Source organism: Plectropomus leopardus, chromosome 1, assembly GCF_008729295.1.
Source record: "Plectropomus leopardus isolate mb chromosome 1, YSFRI_Pleo_2.0, whole genome shotgun sequence".
Taxonomy (NCBI): domain Eukaryota; kingdom Metazoa; phylum Chordata; class Actinopteri; order Perciformes; family Serranidae; genus Plectropomus; species Plectropomus leopardus.
In genome coordinates this window covers 8263366-8283905 of record NC_056463.1, presented here as the reverse complement: position 1 = coordinate 8283905, position 20540 = coordinate 8263366, and the positions used below count along the sequence as shown (strand labels likewise).

Here is a 20540-nt window from a genome sequence, read left to right as displayed (position 1 = left end):
AGATTAAACATTTCCTCTAAATCAAATTATTATGTTCTTTTTAGGGCTTTATCTGTGTTTATTGTTTTTTGTTATAATTGTATGTATTTCTTGGAGAGTTTGACACACTGAAAGTGCAAATTTATTTATATAAGAAGGTTTTTTGTTAATATAATAAGTGTGTGGCTCTCCTCATTGAGATTTTTACTATTTTTACCCTTCATTGGACCCTGAACTAAAACATTTTTCCTGTATTGGAGCTCGATATGTTCTGCTTTTTACAAGTTTTTGTTAATATTGGGAGTTTTCTCCCTTAACCCCGATTTAATACAATTTTGAAGGTAGTTGACTTATGATGATTTTAATAAGGTTTTTGATAAAAATATGTATAGTGATATAAAGCTACATTACATTTTTGATGTAATGTTTTTATTGACTGAGACTGCTGTTCTGTAATATGGCCTTGACATCACTTTTTTAATTTTTATTTTGTTTAAATGTTTGAATGTTTCAGACGGTGAACGGCACCTGCAACCATAAAGCTCGTCAGCCTACCGGTGTGCATTATGTATAAATATAAGTGTGGTTTCATTTTTTCAAACATTTGACCTAACGAAGACCGAAGTGGGATCAAAACGTTGTTTTGAATAAACTCGTGTTGCATGTAGTAAGTATGCAGGCGTTACCTTTTGTCCTCACAAGACAGTTTACATCCATTACAGTAGGAGTCAGAATATTTTCCAGGACTGAGGAGTGAATGGCAGCATCCTTGAAAAGAGGAAAGCGCCTCTGTCTTTTTTGTTGTTTAGATATTTTTGTGGCATTTCTTGAACCTGAGAGCCTGATCTCTCTCATGACTGGTTGGAAAGTGGCTTTTGTTTATATATATATATATATATAATATGTGAAAACACAGGATCTGCCTAAAAAAAAGTGCGTTCTTATAAATCAAACCACATATTATTATATAAAGTTGTTAAAATCAGCTCTCCTGATTAAAATACTGCTTACATAAATCATATTCCAGTTGTGGTTTCACATTTTCAGAGCTTGATGTGAATTTTGATTCACTGGTTTGGATAAGTGTGGATAAGTGGTTGAAAGAGACAGACAGGAGGAAGATAAAAAGGAAAGAAGCTGAAATTAACAAGAGAGAAACTGAAGAGCTGTTGAAGTTTTAGGTTTCACGCTCTGTGTTGTACCTGATGATGCCCCTAAACTGTTGTAAAATCACTGTAAACAATGGCCTCCCATGACATACTTTAGTCTGAGCTGGCTTGAAATCAATATTTTTGTCCTTTTTAGGTGCGAATAATGCCTAAACATAGTGTGTGTGTGCATATATATTTATATATATACATCCCACAATGAAAAATATTGCAATAACAGTATTATAGTTATTGTAGATGTAATAAAAATAATTGTATAAATACTGTAACATTAAAATAACAATATTTATATTACATTATTATTGTACAAATAAAAGATATTTTGATAATATTGTACAACAATGCACATTTTTAGCATTTTGTTCTTACTGAGAAAAAATACAAAAAATTAATTAACAAAATTTGTTTCTTTACATGCTGCCCTTCCCTGCTGTCTCCAGGGAAGCTGCAACATCTGACTTCTTTCATTCAAATGCATATTTTGAACGATACGTCACATCTAATCATGTTTAAATGCCATGGGTAAATAGCAGACAGATTTAAGGTAATATATATAAATTCAAATTCGGTTGCTGTAGTCCAAATAGTCAGTGAGAGAAATGCTGAAAGTGTCGCTACCGGCCCCAGTGTCCCCTAATTAATGAGCAGCCGTGAAGTTATTCCGGGAGCGCGTGGGAAGAAAGTCTCCCAGTTTAATCCCGGCGGTGCGCAAACAGCCGCGGCTGAAGGTAATCCAGCCCACCTCTCACAGGAGGACACAACCCCGAGGAGGTCACAGCTCCGGCACCGCCGCGCTCTCCTGTCGGGACTTCTCGAGCCCTAACCCGGGTGTTTTTGTCAGCTTTTCGCGGTTAAAGAGGAGAAAATGTTTTGACTGAGACATGAGGTGCAGTCAGGAGGAGTTTGTTGGAACTAAAAGGCGACAACTCGGCGGGAAAAGTCGCTGCAGTTTGTGAAGCAACAGGTAGGAGCGACATAGATTTCAAAATAAAAGCACAAAGGAGCGACTGTAACCTGTTATTTGACACGAGTGTTATAAATATGATTTTATTGGGGGTAGTGATGTCTTGTAATATATTTAAATGACTACCGTTCATACTGGTGTCATCAATGCAGTGGGTAATTTGTCAATAATTAACATTAATTTACCTGAATAGAAGTGCAGCTTCTCCCGTTACCTTTTTCATTCTCATATTTGAATTATTATTCAACATTATTCACCATGTATTGCACTTTATTCACTGTAGACTCTAGACTGAGTGTGGCGTCCCAAACTAAAGCATTTCCGCTTTTATTTTGAATAATTGCTTCTGTTCCGTTTCGTAACCTGATTTCTCTTTACAACTTTTACAGCTTTTTTCTTTTGAAAAATTATTTTATTTTATACCCTTTTTTTGTTTTTAAGAAACAATATAAGGCAGCCTTTTTTAAGAGGCAAGTGCTATAGATGTACATATTGTACATATTAGGATCACATCACATTTAGGATCACAATATGTATGTCATATTTATCTTAGTCATATAAAGTGGAAAATGTGAGTAATTGTAATGACTTTTTGACAGTTAAAACAGGCCTTTATTTACATCCGTCTGTTACATATATTAAGAGGTTCAGGAGTTTAGGAATATCTGCTACTGCCTAAAAAAAAGTGTTATTGTTTAAAAAAAACATAGAAAAATTACTTTGGTCTTATTATGAGACGACACAAACACTTTACATGAAATTGGCTGTTTTACAAACATTTTCCTGCATAAAATCCCTTTTGAGTTTCTCACTGACATTAGGTTAATTATTGTGCTCCATGTAAACATGAGTAAGAGGAACATTGGGAGCCTTGTGGCGTCTTAAAAGCACACTTCTGTCATCAAAGGCTGTTTTGAGGTGCTTGCACAATGGAGACGTTATTTCAGGCGGTCTCAAGCAGTGCAGAGTGCAGAGTCCAAAGGCTGTGCTTCTGTTGCTGCTTCATAGACTTTATGTGTCTATCAAAAACCAGAAGACCAAATTAAATTATGCATTACAATAGGGGACAAAAAAAAGTCCAGGGAAAACTGGCACTATAGGGGAAAAGTCTTAATTATGCCAAGAGATGCGACAAAACTGTGGCAAAAGGTCTTAGAGTGGGCGTAATTGTAGTTTCCCTTTTTGTATTTATTTTGTATTTCTTTATTTTTTGTAAGCGCACTGTTTGTCTGAGTTTTAACCCACACATGAAAGAAACCTGTGTGAACTGGCCATAAGGCTGCAGACAACTTAAATTTTCTCTAATAAAAGGAGAAACCCGTCCTCGCCTTTTCAAACGATTTAAACCTTTGCTTCTACACACCCACTGTAAACAAATCACACAACAGTGCTCACAAAGCTGTGCTGCTGAGGAGTCTCCTTTCTTAACAACCCTGTAAAGGAAAGAAGTTTTACATTCATAAGTGTTTATTTTAAGTTATTTATTCGGCACAGCACTTGGCAAATCTTGGGAAATCCGTTGGTTGGCGACATCTTGGTGGCACAGAGCTGCAGGGAAAAGAGCGAGCGGAGGCAGAGAGTGCAGCGATTCTTAGGCAACAATCTCAGTGGCTAGCAACCTTAACAAGATTACAGTTTATTGGATTGGAGGACGTCTTGTGACGCCACAAAATGTTTGTCTCCTGTGACAAAAAAAGGAGGAGGAGAGGTGGAGGCCGAAGATCCAGCAGAAGAGCAGGAGGACGGTGGCTCATTTGTCGTTTATTGGGACCTTAGGAAGTTACTGTTTACCTGTTCGTTCTGGAAGACAATGACGGTGTCAATATGGTCTGTCTTGTGTACTGTCTTGGAGAAAACAGTGTTGCTATAGGTAAAAATGTGTCCGCTGTGTTTTTAGAGTTGCTGCCGCTGAAAAGCAGATTTAGTAACATTCCTGTTTATTTAGAAAGAGTAAGGCTTTACGTTTTCCACATCTCTCCACTTCTTCTGCTACAGTGGCGCTCTGTTTCAGCTCTCTGGTGTTACTGCGCAGTAGGCCTGGACGATATGGCTTTAGGATAATATCATGATATTTTTAGGCTATACCGCAATACATGATATTTATTGAGATATTTTGAAATCTCTAAACTAATGTAAACTGCTGAAATACATAATTATAAAATGAAATATAGTTACATATTAGGTAGCTGTTGCCAAAAAATAAAGTTGCATAAATGCTGTTATAATTAGGGGTCAACAGATTATCAGCTCCAATATTATTATCTGTGTCAGCATTTGATCCTAAGGATCGTTGATAAAATTGATTTAATGAAAAAGTACAATGAAAGATTCAGCATCAAAACTTCAGGGAGCTATTTTTTAAAAACAAATTGTTTAAATTTTCTCTGAATATTTCCTCCTGTTTATGATGGTGAAAGTTTCAGTTTTGATTAAACATTTGATAAAGGCATTTAAACACAGGTTGGTATATTCCAAATTCTAAATTTCACCAGAATTTTTAAATTTTATTTTCTTATTTATTGTAAATGCATATCCAAATATTGGTTATCTGTCTCATTATTTACTTGGTATAGGTATCAGCCCAGAAAAACCAATATCAGTTGAATATAGTTATATTGTAAAATAAACTAAAGTATATAGTAAAATAAAGTACTTTTATAGGACAGTTTAGTTTCGCTTTCCAGCTCCTCCATGTTTGTTTTGGTCCTGTGCATCGTGTAGTCGCCCCCTCGGCCATGTGGACAGACGCAGCAGTTTAGATGACGTAAACGAAATAAACGATATAGCATATTGTGAAACGCTAGACGTTTTTTGTCGTCGGACCATATTTTTGGTCATATAGCACAGCTCTAGTGTACAGAGTAGTTATTGGAACTTCTCCTTTACACCTCCCTCGCTATAGTCAAACCCTACATTCATTCATTCATTTATTTTATTTAAAGCCTCGGAAAATACACTGAGGGTGAACCCTCATTTTCAGTGGTGCCGAAGTACATACAACAAACAATAATCAAAGCAGAAAAATACAAACCTTTTATAATACATAAACACATAAAAATAAACAAGTCTAAAAACACTGACAGTCACAATCAGTAAGATAACAAACTAAACCTCTGAATACTCTCAGTGTGATCAATCAGGACAGCTTAAAATTTTGCTGAAGCATATTCCAAGTATGTGGGGCACAGCAGTAAAAGGCTGTTCTTTCCCCATTTTTGGCACCTGCAGGGTGAGCAAGGACTGGGAACGAGTACGATGGCTATCAACAGTCCTCGATAGCATGGTTGAATGATAGGAGGGGAACTTTTGCAGAAGAGCTTGTAAATAAATAAGAATAAATGCTGTGCCCGACATAACCATACAATAACTGACTGTCCAGCGAGTTACATTACCAACGGGCAAAATGGGTGAATCCAATGCCCCTCAAAAACCTGATCTCTACAGAAACATGGTTACATTGGTAGCTTTCAGATCAAATAAGGGAATAAGACGTAGTGTTTTAACAGTATGCTTAATGATTCAGTATCAAATAAGATCAACCTGCAAATTGGACTGTTTATCCATTCATACTGCAGGGGAGGTCATCGCTTCTTGCAGCCTTTTTTTTGTGTTTTTGCAGCAGTAGTTTGACATTGATGCATCTCATTGATTATTTACCCTAGAAACTGGTCAGTGTGGTATATTCTGTCTCTGCCTCATGGTCCTGGCCAACATGAACAATAAAACTTGACAGTTTCAAGTGTAGACAATAACACTGACAGAGCAGATATCACCGGTTGTGCTGTAGAGGAAGCAACGTTTGTTGTTTATTGTGATCATTTTGTTTAATTCCACTTCCCAGAAACTGGCACTAATAAAAGCAAAGCCTAAAACACCTCCAAGGCAAATAAAAAATTTCCTGTCGTACAAAGTTTATCCCAGGGATTTTTGTGCGGATGACTGTGACCAGGGTCAGTATGTGTTTCATAAGTTTATTTTGCTGCAAGCAAACATTTTATGAATGAGGTCACTACAGAGCAATCCAACGTCTGTTTCATGTGCCATGAGACACAGCGGACACAGTGCGGTGTCAAAGAAATTCCCAGCTGTCAGGTAAAGGGTTATAAGGTCTTTTTTCTCTACACTGATACTAAAAATATGGTGGTTAACTGTCCAAGTGTCACATGTCTGCAAGCTGGTTTTCATGTGAAACTTAATCAATAGTGTTCTGGGACACAGGAAATTAATGTCAGACTCATAGTGTGCTTAAGAAAAAAGGCAGCAAATCAATAAAGAAATAAAAATAAAAATGCAATGCTACATAAAGCGCAACTTCCCATGTGTAACAAGAAAAAAAGGGGTTGAGGCAGAACACAATTACATTGCAGAAAAACAGCTTTCTCTAAGTTTAATTTCACTATATTTAAGAAATTGTTGACTTTTTAAAGTAATGGAAGAGTAACGTTTAACTTTATTCCACCACAAATTATACTGAATACATGCACTAAACTGTGATTTGTTTAGTTTTCATTAGAATATGGAAATTATGTAACGTATTCCACATCATTTGCTTTACTTTTATCATACTTCAATTCATCTGTCTGAGCTCATTTGTCTGGGTTTCAGTGCCAGTAACCCATGACAGTGTCCTTCTGTGCGTCTCCTCAGCAATTGTTGTGTAGCAGGTGCACTGTGCACAGTTTATTATTCTGTTATGGGAAATGCATGCCTCATATTAATTTATACTTTGTCCTAACTGCAAGCGAGCATTGTTCTCTGTCCTCAATGAATCTGTTAAATAACAAACCACAAACCATGTAGGATACCTAACAGCTGTGCGTTTGAGCACTCAAGATGAGTATCTTCTATATTTGTAATTTTCAAAGCGAAGTTTTACTGTGATATTTATTGGAAACAATATACATCATAGCCAACAGCAAGTAGGTTGTTATTAGGGACAGTCATTTATCAGAAACGTTCAGCTACCTGATGAATTCCCTCTAACGAGCTGCCCCCTTATTTGGGTTTTTGTAGTGAAATGAGGAGGTGTTGTGTATATAACTCTTTATTTGAACTCCATGAATCAGTCATTCTCCATCTATTCAGGAGCTTTCAAAGCGAGCATCAGGTATAAATACAAACAGGGTGTCCAACAAAATTGAGCTCAATAACGCAGTGCTTCGTCACTTGTGGCCAGTTAATAAATTCAATATAGTCAAACCGAAACTCAGTAAGGGCCCATTGTTAGAGTAAATAAAACAAAACATATAAAGTAATCCCTTCAAATAATCAATTTCATTTCAATATTTTTGTATTTCAAATACATAACTTAGTTTCTTGTATACTGTTACTCCTTGTTTATTTAAGAAAATATATTCAACAAAGTGAATCCAGTCCACTAACAGAAGATTTTCTGTCGCTGAAGATGGTTTGATTTGCACCAGTTGACCAAGAGAGATCTTTGGTTGAAATATGTAACAATGCATCTTTCAGTAATTTTGTCTTGTCTTCTTAGAAAAATATTTGCTTAAATATTCTCCATGCCCTCAGCTACTGATCCAGAGAATCTGATTAAAATGCTACATTTCCTTGTAAAGAAAGCTGAGTACAACTACAATCAGCCCCTTTGAGCATTAAGTGAACTGAAACAGCAGCACAAAGCTGCAGTTTGCCCTCAGGCCTCCGTCTGGGCTCACATACCCTCCTGAATCCCTTAACCTCCGGCTTAAGGTGAAAAGACCCCGCAAACCCTTTCCTTATCTGTTACAGCAGCCCCCTCACCTCCCACTCAGCCCTCTGTGATCACAGATGACCAGTCAGACATAAAAATCTCCAGGAGCAGGAGGCCTTTGTTGTTTGAACAGGTCAGTGGCTGACGTGGAGCTTCTGGCCAATTAGAGATAATACAGCAGTGAAAACTGCATGCAGGAGCCTCTTTCCATCAGCACCTGTAATTATATCAGGGCAGGTGGTAACGACTTCCCCTCTCCCAGAGGAAACATGGCACAGGGCAGGTGGGGGTGGATGTGCAGATGAGAGCAAGAAACATAATAGACTGTTAGAGGTTTCCATTGCTTGTGCTGTTTTGTAACAACACTGCAAAACATTTCAAGATAACACCAGCTTTTAAAGGTAATGGATAAAAGTAGTATTTGTGGCTTTATCACCGACAGTTTTTATAAAGACTAAAAAAGTGTTTAATAGTGTTAAAGAGGACCTTTTGTGTTTTCCCTTTAACACTATTAAAGTGTTAAAAGTCATTTGTAAGTCAAAGTAATTCCTGTGAGCAAAAACCTAAGCTTTCAGAATTTGGGTGGTATCACAGTATTATGGTATACCAAAGTACAAATCCCAAAGGTATGTTTTTCAATACTGTCATAAATACAGGCGCTCCTCTTTCTGTTAAACTAATCTCATGTAGTGCACAGCACGCACCACCAGAGCTCAGCCTCTGGTCTGGTGGAACAGGCAGCTAATCTGAAAGACACAGCGACAACTAGTAGTGGAGGGATAAATTACAGGACTGTAAACAGCCGGTGGCCAGTAACAGCAGAGAGAGACTGTTAGGAATAGGCATGTTGTGTTTTTTTTTTGTTTGTTTGTTTGTTTATTTTCTTTTTGTTTTTTAACATCAAATTGGTGAAATAAGGATTTATTGCTCCCCAATTTCAGATCAAGATCAGATGTCACATCATATTTCTGCTGAAACATGTCTGGTTGCATTAAGAAGCTTTTATTGCTTATTTATCATGGTAGAAAGTGCCCCTTTTTTACGTTACAGTCATTCTGCGGCTACAACATGGATGTATAAAGAATAGTGGATACAGTATTGGCTGTGGCTCCACATTATGGGGCCCATGGAGCAAACACCTTAGAGACTTAAGCTGCTGAGTGCAGCTGAGCGGCTAACTTTGACCAGCCGAGTGACAGACTATCAGTTTAGCGCTCTGCTAACCTCATCTGGTAGGACTGCGGGGGTACGTCGGGCAAAAAAGATTGAGTGATCTAGATTTCTATTGTAGTGTGATTGTCAGGACTGGAAGGCTTATTTTGAGTCAAGTCATTTGCTGCCATCTTTTTCAAAGTAGCCTATGCAAAACATCTTTAAAAAGCCCTTAAAATGACCCAAACTACATAGTCCATCACAGTAAACATGAAGCTGGGATTTGGTCCTGTCAGAGTTTCAGCTGAATTATTCTTTGGTGTTTTCATGGTAGTGTGTGTATCATGCTTTGCTTTACATGTTGTCTCTCAACACCCACAGGAGGAAGAAATCCTTGAAAACATCCCACCTTAAAACAACTTATGGCATATCTTTTGTTTCACCCTCTTTATGATATAAGTCACAGTTTATTTCAAGAGACATTTGGTGCTGCAAAGTTTCAAAGTATATTTTAAAAAATGTTTGAGTCAGCGTGCAGCAGTACATCGGGTCAGCCATCTGCACAACCTCAGAGGTGCTCTATTTTTTGTAGACATCTGGGTAAGAGCAGACACTGACCCTGTTTACACAAGCACAAGAGCACAGCTTTATTTCTGCTGAGTGGAGATTATTAATGTAGTGTAAACCAGCAGAATCAGACTTTGAATGTTACATCACAGCTGTGTTGATTTTGAAGACAGAGTCCACTTGTTTGCCCCATAAACTGTTTTTGTGTTAGCTCTCACTTTGAAGCCAAACTGGAGTCAAAAACAAACTTTTTTTAAAAAAAATTTTATAACTGTACATGATGGTCCAGCAGAGAGGTGCCTGCTGTTAACACAGAGCTGTGTGTTTGTGTGTTTAGGGCCAGGAGCATGACTGAGCAGCAGGAGCAGAACGAAGAAACAGGCCTGCTCTCCACGCAGGACCTGGACCACTCCAAGGACGATGACACACACGGCCACTTCAGGCAAATCTCACACACACACAAACACTTGCATCTCTTTCCCACACACCATCTGCATCCTGTGCATGGTCATGGGTTACAGCCCCAGGAGATTTATTTTCATAGCACTTATTTTGTGCTTTTATTTCCGCTTTATTTGATGTTAAATATCCACAAAAAGAGATTTACAAAAGAATTATTTTTCTTTCCTTACAAAGGCCTGGAAAGAAGAAAATGTAAAATTCTATAGTTATACTAAGTGTTTTAATCCATTTAAACATATTTTCTTACAAGTATTCATATGCACAATGTCCATGTGTTTGCAGACATAATGTGTGTGTTATATAAGAAGGATTCCAGGCAGGAGCAGTGTAATCCCAGGGAATCTGTATGTGGATGGGATTTAGCGCTGAAGCATGGTGTGTGTTAGTAGACTCAGCGAATGGTACAGACTTTATGCACTTGTCAGTCTTGAACTTTCAGCACTTAGTAAGCACTGTGTGTTTCTTTATTTTCTCAGAGGACCTAACTCACTTCAGCACTCCTCTGTTGCTGCATGCAGTATTTTAGGTTGGGAATATTTGTTTACATAAGCGTTTGAAGCTGCAATCGTAGATAAAAACGGGCTGACAAACACATATCACGAGCTTATAAAGTTGTTAAGGCCTGTGAGTTAGCTGGAACACACAAAGCAACATTTGAAGCTCCACTACGTTCACAAGCTTGTCGCTTCATGCTGGGCAGGCAGGGTTTATCGGAGCTATTTTTTTTTTAGAAATGGCTTTCTGTGGATGTTAATGATACTCAATCATAAATTGAATATGCTGTAAAAATCAAAACTACAAGCTAAAAGAGGCTAAAAAGGAAGTTAGGTAGACTGGCTCACAAACTGTAGGCTGTGGGTAATAAAATAACGGTCACCGGCTGCCTGTCTCAGACGGTAACGTGCAAAATCCTCTCCACTACGGCCAAGTATTCTTGCATAGCCAAGCCTATAATCTCATTTTAGTTTTAGCTCTGTGCGTAAAAAAACAAAAAACTTTCAGGCTAACAACCTACACGCTAAAAGTAAGAAAGTATTTGAGTAAGTAAGTTTGTGTACACAGCTCATGTAACTGAAACAAAAGAGTGCCGAGACACTGTTATTATTATTATTATTATTATTATTATTATTATTATTATTCAGCAATTGTGTTGTTGCCCCGGATTGCGAAAATTTTCCATAATTTCCTCACTGATAATGTTTGGGTTACCACTAAGGAAATTATCTGACATATGGAGGTCACGACTGAACTTTCAGCTGCACTTTGTCCCAATATTTGACTATAAAACTTAGAAAATGCTTCATTATGATACAAGATAAATATTTCATGCATGCCTTAGGTTTTTCCTTGGAGATTAAGCTGCAGGTGCTGTGTGTGTTGGTTTGCTGTACGAACAAAACATCAGTGAGGGTGATAAAAGACTGGCTTCATTTTTACATTTATTGAACTGTTTCTTTATAATAAAAGTCTCGTCTGTGTGATATATGAATCTGATACCTTGAATTTAAACTCAGGAGACTATTTGAAGGTTCTTCTTCTCTCATCTTTCCCATCTTTTTCTCGTGGATACTTTTGAAGTCTCACCGTGAGACTCACTTTCTCTCAGTCCCAATTTCTTCTCCTCCAGCTAAATTATTGACTGGGAGTCCACTCCTACACCAGCCACCGATGGGAGGTGTTCGCTTTCTAATTTAGGATTCAATTTAGGATTCTTTGAGCTTGTAATTAGTTTCACTATTCAGCTCCACAGCCAAGGGCACTGAGATACACTGACAAAGACACATCGTACACACACACACACACACACACACACACACACACACACACAAACACACACTGCAGAAAGCAACATTTTCCTTTGCTCACCAGGGTACAAGCTGATTCGTGATTTAGATTCATTTCCAAACCACAGCCTCTGAAATGGCAGAGATCAGTGACAGTTGTTGTTACTCTGTGATGTTTTTTGTTTTTTCTGCTTAGTTATATCTTATGTGCAGGACTCAGACGGGTTTACTAACAAGCAGCAACCTCCTGGGCTGAAAAATGAAGCCAACACTGAAGTGCCAAAAACTGCAGTCCTTTGAGTTGCCACTTAAGGCTTGTTCTGGAAGCGATTCAATGCCCAAAGACCCCCGTGTTAAAATGCCCAACTTAACAGCAGAAAGAAACATGCTTACAGCCTGGTACCTTGTTTCAGTGCTATAACTACCTCCCATCCTGGCTCAAAGGCGAAACGTCATAATCATTCTTTAAATGTTACTATCTGACCTGATGAAAGTAGGCTGTCAAAATGATAAAGTATTCCTCGTTCCTGTCTGTTGTTGAGCATGTATCACGCAGGTTACGCCCATAGACTGTATAAAAAATGTTTGTAGAAAGTCTGTCACTAAAGTGGCCCCGCCCTTAAATACGCATAACCTTTAAGCCTTTAAAATGTAAACAGGTGGGTTATGGAAAAATATGACCTTATGAGTCAGATCTGCCCCTCGCTCCTCCGTAGCTCCACCCTTTCATCGAAATATGGTCACTTCTGGCTCCAAAATGCAGAATTCAAGGCTTCAAAACGATCGTCCACAAACCAGTGGGTGACGTCATGCTGGCTGCGTCCAATACTTTCATGCAGTCTGTCTTCACTGCATGTGCACAATGTGATCCACAGTGCACTGAGCCTCCCAGCACCTGAAAAACGTATTTTTTCTGATTCTGTGTAAAAAGAGATCTTTAGAGATTTTCATGCTTTTGCTTCAGTTGCACAATTCGATGGTTCCCCCTGGGCCTGTGAATCTACTTTAAACCCTCTGAATAATGTCCAAAATAACAGCACTTTGGTGCTACTGTTGTGTCTTTGACAACCGTCCATCATTCTCCCACATCAACAACATGACCTTGTTTATACCCTTAAAAAAATACCTTGACACATCACATTCACAGCTCCGCTACATGACGGCGTGATGGGAATTGCTTGTAGCGGCTGTCCTCTTACACTCACCTAGAATCTAGATGTAGCTGCAGTATTGATTAAGACCTGGATCTCGTGTAAAAGCGAGAGACAGATGGAGAGTGAGAGGACTGTTGAGCCGGTTAGTCCCCACAGAGCTGCCTGTGTTTTTAATAATCACTCTCTTCTCTCCACCTGGGAGTGCGGAGCCACTGTGGAGCCTATTTTTAGACAGTAACCAGCAGGCAGGAAAAGCAGCACATATGCACTATTGTTCATAACATGGTCACAAGATAATAGGATGTCGCCTCTTAGAGGGAGATTTTTAATGAAGAAAGCGATGAATTTGCACATCTAGGATAAGCCGCGTAAAATAATCAAATGTTGGAAAGGTTAAGTAGAGGGCAGCTTTTGATTCATCTGATGTATTTGAGTCTGGTTATGTATTACTTATTAGATATCATGCCAGCATGGAAGTTGTTTATGAATTCTTACCTTCAAAGGCATCATGTCATATGTATTTTGGTTACTATTTTTTTTAATATTTAATGGATAAGATGTTTGAAACCTAAGAAAATTGCCTTTATTTCTGTCAAAAACATAGGAGGAAGGCAATGAGCATCTTGCGAAGGTTAAATAAGATAAATAAAATTATCAAGAAATTTGTAAAAAATAAGATAAAATTTTAAAAAAGTACAAGAATATTACCTTAAAATTTGCATGTATAGAGAAGAAGTGTACATATATAACAGATTTTCAAGAAGCAATACTAACTAAAATTCTATGTCCTTGAAAGGAAAAGGAAGAAGCAAAATGCTTAAGAAAAGTAAAAAACAAAAACCAAACAAGGAAATCACATGGGAAAAAAAACTGATTATAATTCTGTAAAAATATGATATAATATAAATGAATCTTTATATAATTGAATAGAATAGAAATATATATATAGTTTTCTGGACATTTTTCCCGAGCTAATTTTTATTAGTTTTCTAAATCTACTAATTTCTTGCTAATTGCAGGATATTTCTTGCCAAGTTGGTAATTCCCATTTTCTTCAGGTTTTCGAAAGAAATCAAATCAAACTGCTCTGAGTTCACAGGTTTAAATGCATGTGAAAGGCGTGTGAATGTACCACAAGAAAAGTTAAGTCGGTCCAGGTCTCACGGGGTTAATGTGAAACAGTTGAAGTAGCATAAAGGACATTTTCACTTTTGTAACAGGTTAGAGCTTATTTTGCGGTTCTAGATGCGTGCGTGATGGATTTTCTCGCTGCAGTTTCGAAGATAAAATATGATGTAAAGTGAGTGATGCATCACTTTAAGTCTGTGAGGCTGATCGGACCAGAGAGCAGGCAGCGCTGTCACAGCTGTACCGCTCTGCTGTAAACAACAGCCTCATCCTGCTCTTACACAAGCGCGCACAGACACACACACACACACACATACACACACAGAGGCAGCCAGAGCATCTGTTAACCCTCTCTGCTCTCTAACACTTCAACTTTGTTTGTCTGTCTTTCTCCGGCCTGAGTTGTAGATTCGTCTTTTGTTCAGATTCTCTACATGTATAGACGAAGACAGCAGAGTAACAATAGAAACCTGAGAATGATGAGCTGTAGGTCTATCTGTCATAGAAATCAGCTGTTTCCAGACAGTATTATCTCGGTGTCATCGTGACAGACACCCTGTTGGTGCTGAGTTTACCTCTCATCTCCACTGCGCTCCATCATGGGAGGAAAGGCGACATGGATAGAGGCGTCCGAGTCGGGGAGGGTTGTTCGGGGACAGAGGTCACACTATCTTCTTACCCAGAGGAGAGTCTCTCATCAGAGCGGGGACACGGACAGACCTGCTGCTATAAAGACAACAGAGAGGGGTGTTTTAACATAATGGCACTTTGCTGTATACACTGAAGGACACTGTTCAAGGAGAATACAAATGTGATGCTGTTATGATATGATGTGATAAAGCCCCTGCTGAATCAGAGGGCAGCCGTGTTTACAGACAGATTGTCACTTTGCATCAGTACTGATGCAGATATCATACTGATATCTAGATATCAGAGTACAGCAGTAGATCTGAGTGGAGTTTTGTACTGTACATTTACGGTTGTTAAAATGAACACCTGTATTTATACTAATGATGCATATTTTATAAACTGATGTTTTATGCACAAAATCCTAATCTGAAAAGTAAGCAGTAATGTCAGAAAAATGTAAGAGTGAATAATTAAGCTTTTTCTTTTGAAATACAGCAGAGCAGAAGTCTGAAGTGTGATAAAACGTACAGTGCTTAAAGTCCACCTGTGATTATAAGTACGATAAGGAAAAATGTGTCTAATATTTCTAACAAACCCTGGCTGCTTACTTGTTCATATTCTCAAACAATATGTTTCCACTTTTAACATTGCAAGAGAAAATACTTTGAGTTTTTGGACTAAATGACAAATGTAACAGTCGTCACGTGTCCTTCACATTATTCCCGTCAGACTCTGGAGGGTTGAAGATATCAAGTCTCACTTTCTCTCACTTTATTTGATGCCTTTCTCCTTTACACCGTATGAAAAATGGTTTCCACAGAGTGAGATAATCCATCACAGCAAACATGAAGCTGCAATTTGCCAGAGCTTCTGTTTTATCAGTATCTCCTTGAGCGAGAGTGTTTTCATATCAGCGCTGCGTTACGTGGCGCTCTGCTTGCTGTCAATCACCTCAAACTCACAGAAAGATACGGGAACAAAAGGACGTCTGTGTCAGGAAATAATCCCTCAAAAACATCTGGCCTTTCAGACTTTATTGTTGCAAACATGTCCTCTTCTTTAAAGCATCTTAACTGGGACAGCAGTTCATTTCAGTGACATTTTCCTTAAAGGGCTGATTATACTGTATTTTATCTGCTGCCTGGTTCTGTCTGCTTTAGCAACAGATATGAGTATCATGCTGTGACATCTGCTGCTCTGCTCCGAATGTTCCTCCTGAGGCGAGCGTGATGCCAGTGATGTGTGTGTGTGTGTGTGTTTGTGTGTTTGTGTATCATGACTATAAAAAGGACAACACAGATAATCTCCTTGCATGATCATTATTTGTGTTAAAACAACTCAATATTTATCTTTGATTCTGTTGTTTTGTGACAGCCTTCGTCTCCCTGCAGTTATGCACACACTGATGAATAACTCGTCATGTGGAAGCTTTGACCCAGCTCGGATTTCCATGCAATGTACACAGATGCAATCATACAGCACACACGCACACAAGCTGACATTTGTCATGCTGTCCTCAGGCAGGAAAAAGGCATTAATCTGCCCTCAAATGTACTATATACAGTATTTGTTATATATTTCTATCCACACGTACACAGAGAAGACTAGTAAATTTGGGGTGAGAATCACCAAAGGCGCCATGATACGATATTATCAATATTATTTAAATGTTTTGTGATAGGTTAAGTATTGTGGTATGTTTATAGCCATACATTGCGATTTATTATGTCTGTTAACCTGCACATTATGTCTCCAAAAGGATCTGCTTTATCCAAGAAGTTTAACTTTTCAGTCTGTTCATCTCACTTTAGTCATTTTTATTGCAGCAAAAATGTGTGTATGCACTTACGCACTGCTGCATCTCTTTTAAATGTATTTTCCTTAATTTAATGCATTTTATACAGGCTATTTTTAGCTTTATTTTTATTAATTAGAATTTAATTTATTTTCCTTCTTATGCTATGTGTTCTGTGCATTCTATTTTTATCCTTATTGTTATGTTACTGTTACTGTTACTATGTTACTGTTATGTTACTGTTAGTTTTACCTGGTGGGTTTAATCCATGTGAAGATGCATTCTGTCTATTCTATTCTGATATTATCTTATTTTCACATGCAGATTTTATTCTGTCTTCTATGTCTTTTCATTTGAAGCACTTGGTTCGTGAAATTTCTTTGTTGTAAAGCACGTTGGGCTGACTTTCTTGTATTGAAGGTGCTATACAAATCAAGTTTATTATTATTATTATTTAGTGCCCTGAAAATAATTGGTTTTTTTTTGTTTAAGTAGCCAACCAAAAATGTAATTTTTATATGCAATATTAATAATATTAATATTAATAGTGTTGTCCGTATATCGATGTATTGATATATCGTTATATTGATAGATGGATATATTGATAAAATATTGCCTGCAAAATATTGTGATACTATGGTGTATCGATTTTCCCCTCACCCTTATTGTAGATAAAAGATAGACAGTGGACAAAACATGCATTTAAATAATCTTCGTTGTAATTCTCTGTGTATTTTTCTTGTCATCACAGGTTTCATCTGATTGAAGACCTCTCGTACGAAGACGTGAAGAAATGTTACCGGGGCTCGGTGAGTCTTGTTCTCTCTTTTGATCCTCGTTGTTACTGTGTCTGTGATAATATTCATTATTATGCTTATTAGTAAAAGCAGTGCTCCCTGTTAAAGGTCCAGAGTGTGACTTTTAGGGGGATTTAATGGCCTCTTGCGGTGAGGTTTGAGGGAGACAATGACCTGAAACTTCTGATTAGAGTCCCTTCAGTGTTCATTGTTCAGGAGGTTTGGCTCGCTGGAAACAGGCCAGCACCTGCTAATGTGTGCTCACTTTTTTCTCTGAATCCAGACTTTCAGTAAATAATGCTTTATATAACATGTCCTACTATATATCCCCTTAAACCTGACACGCTGGAACTATAACGCTTTCCCTCGAGGGCCGTGATTCCTAACTGGTCCAAATTGGGAACCACAGCCCAAATGTAAACAACACATTGGCGTAGAACACAAAGAAATAAAACATATTGCAAGAATAAACAGAAACAGCACTTCAAAATAAAAGCTCTCTGCCAGAAATTCACTTTATTTCGAAATAAAGGGTTTTTTTTTCTTTCAGATTTGGCGAGTTCATGAGTCACATGCAGTCCATTCAGAATGGACCCACAACCCACTTTTGGACTCTGACCTACAATTTGAGAACCACTGAAACTTTTAATTTCGTGATTCCCTGACTCAGAGGCTTTTCTCACATATATGCTGCAGTATTGAAATACGTTTCAAAAAGCTGAAGTCAGTGTCACTGAATGCACAAGGTGACAAAAGGCTTCCACCAATATGACAAAATCTGATTGCAATCTGATGCATATTTATTATTTCTTTTCCGAATCATATCATGACATGCCAAGAAGCTGGAAAAGACATTATAACCATTATAAATTAGTGAGAAAATACCAAATGTGTCCTGCTTACCCCCCTGACATTGATGTGAGAATTCTCAAGTTTAATTATGACTGAAGTCCACCTCCACTCAAAAATGTGTTTTTCTTCTATTTATGTCACCTAAAATGTGTGACCATAACTTTAATGACTTGTATTAGCATTTGTCACTACATAGAGCGGTGTTTTCACTTGCCTATACTGAAGTGGGCGATGTCTGTGTATATATAAAACCAAATAATGAAAAAAATGTGCATTGACATGTTCAGCTGTGCTATATAATCCTGAATTACTATCACACAGACTTATAGCCATCATTTCCGGTGTCCTCTAGACTTTTCTCAAAAGTTCAACCTTGTTATGAGTCACTTAATGTAAATGTATTACCAACGAGTATACATTAATAGAACCACAACACAAACAAATAATCTGACAGCATTTTACCTTTGAATTCAGACAAATAAGTATACATTCACACCTTCCCTTTTAGTGAGCGAGCCCTCTGTGTAATTGTAGCCCGCTGTACTGTAAGCGCCATATTCCTGAGGACAGGAGGTGCTCTCCTATGAGCTATTAATAGAAAGACAAAAACAGGAGCAGCAGACAGCAGCAAAGTGAGCTGATAGGAGTTGAAGGAAAGATACAGGACAGGACGGAAGAACAGGGAAAGATAGAGTGGTGGTATCTAGAGCGAGAGGTGAGTTTGAGCTGTGAGGGAGGAGAGCAGGGAATGAATGAGACCTCTTGTGTGCTCAGAAAGGGGAAAAATGTCTGATTTTCTCTGAAAAGTGACTTTTAGGTGTCAGACTGACAGACAAAGTGACAGTTTAGAGGCAAGGAAAGGCAGAGAAAGAAAGGGCTTCAAGTGAGAGTAGAGAGGAGTCCTTGTGTGTGTGTGTGTGTGTTTGTGTGTGTGTGTGTGTGTTTGTGTGAGGGAGGCAGAGGGAGAGGGAGGGTGTCAGCCGGGTGCTGCGAAGTGTAGAGTCACTAGCAGTGTATTTGAGACAGAGAAAGAGAGGCTTGTAGTTTCTGAGAGGGAGCTCAGTGGCTGTAAACTGAGGCGTTGCTGCTGTAACTCTGTAGTAGTGTGTGTGTGTGTGTGCATAGGTGTTCACATTAGAGCCAGGTGTGTGTCGGTAGACTAGAGAGGTAGTGGATCTCGTCCCCGTACTGACCGGCGACAGGGAAACAGTGTGTGTCTTGCAGCAGCTTGCTCCAGGCCTTGGATGTGCGCGAGTGTGTGTGTGTGTACGGTGCCAACGTGCTGAGCCTGGTGCAGAGCTCGCGTCCTTTGAGGGAGAGGGTGGTGTCTGCCGCGAGCGGAGCCGGAGTGGCCGGTGGTGGCGGAGTGGCCGGCGGAGCGGCCGGCGGTGCTGTGCAGGCAGGCCGGTCCGCCAAGGAGCTGCTCATGACTCTGCCCTGTCCCTCTGCACAGACTGTCAGCAAGTACAACTCGCAGTACCACAAACTGTTCCAGTGTGTGCCCAAGGATGAGATCCTCATGAAAGGTACGGTGCTTCTTACCACACAAACTTTAAGGCTGTGCAACATGTCATGCTTCATCCTTATAATTTGCCTTCATGCATTTGTACTTTGCTATTACGCACTTCTGCTAAAGCTGCTCATATACAGTAACAAGACTGAAACTGACCTTTTATTAAATATCAGATATTAATAAGAGATTAATGTTATTTCGAGCTGACATAAGTCAATTAATCAATTAATTATTATCAAGCATAATTTATTAAAGAGTAACATATTTCAGCATTTCAGTTGTGGAGTTGCAGTGCTTTTCTTTTTAAAATCTGTTATGAATGCAATATATCTTTCAGCTTTGGATGATTAGAAATTATAAGACGTCATCTTTGTCTCTGGACACTGAAAAGGCTTAATGACTGGGCAGTGATTAGAACATATAATGGGGTGAAGCATCCCCCCAATATTCAAATATGCTCTTAATGTCTCCCTGATATATTGATAAAAAAACAAAGAAAAAAACTTTTGCTATGTAATGACAGGCAAACACACACCACTGTCTGAATAATCACTAGATGTATCATAATCATAAATTTGCTCAACAAATTGCCATTATTATCACTGAGTTGAGCTGAATACTCAGATGAATTGAGTATCTGGTACACATAATGTACTTTTTTGAGTAAAAGTATCATGCGAGTAAAAAGTGTCTATTTGTACACGATGAAGTAAAATCCTCATATAAGTAGCGGTAAATGATCTCTTACTCTTGTGGTCAAGAAAACATCTGAAGTTCAGTCCTGAGATTGTTCTGTAAAAAAGTTTAATTATGAATAATAAATATAGCAACTTCTGATTAAAACATGAATTTCAGGCTTAAAATAACAATTTTACCCACTTTAA

At 38.3% G+C, this 20540-nt stretch overlaps 1 protein-coding gene across 2 annotated transcripts in view; it reads left to right on the top strand.

Annotated features, from left to right (window-relative positions):
- The first annotated feature begins 1904 nt into the window (after window positions 1–1904).
- gramd2aa (GRAM domain containing 2Aa) overlaps window positions 1905–20540 on the top strand; it is a 34374-nt gene continuing 15738 nt past the window's right edge. Inside the window, exons 1-4 of one of the 2 annotated variants that reach the window (XM_042491424.1) lie at window positions 1905–2112; window positions 9879–9983; window positions 17246–17303; window positions 19597–19669. In XM_042491424.1, coding sequence (XP_042347358.1) covers window positions 9889–9983; window positions 17246–17303; window positions 19597–19669 — 226 coding nt within the window. In that variant the 5' untranslated portion in view covers window positions 1905–2112; window positions 9879–9888. Of the gene's footprint in view, window positions 2113–9878; window positions 9984–17245; window positions 17304–19353; window positions 19670–20540 lie in introns of both variants that reach the window. The other variant, XM_042491415.1, reaches the window with a different exon arrangement.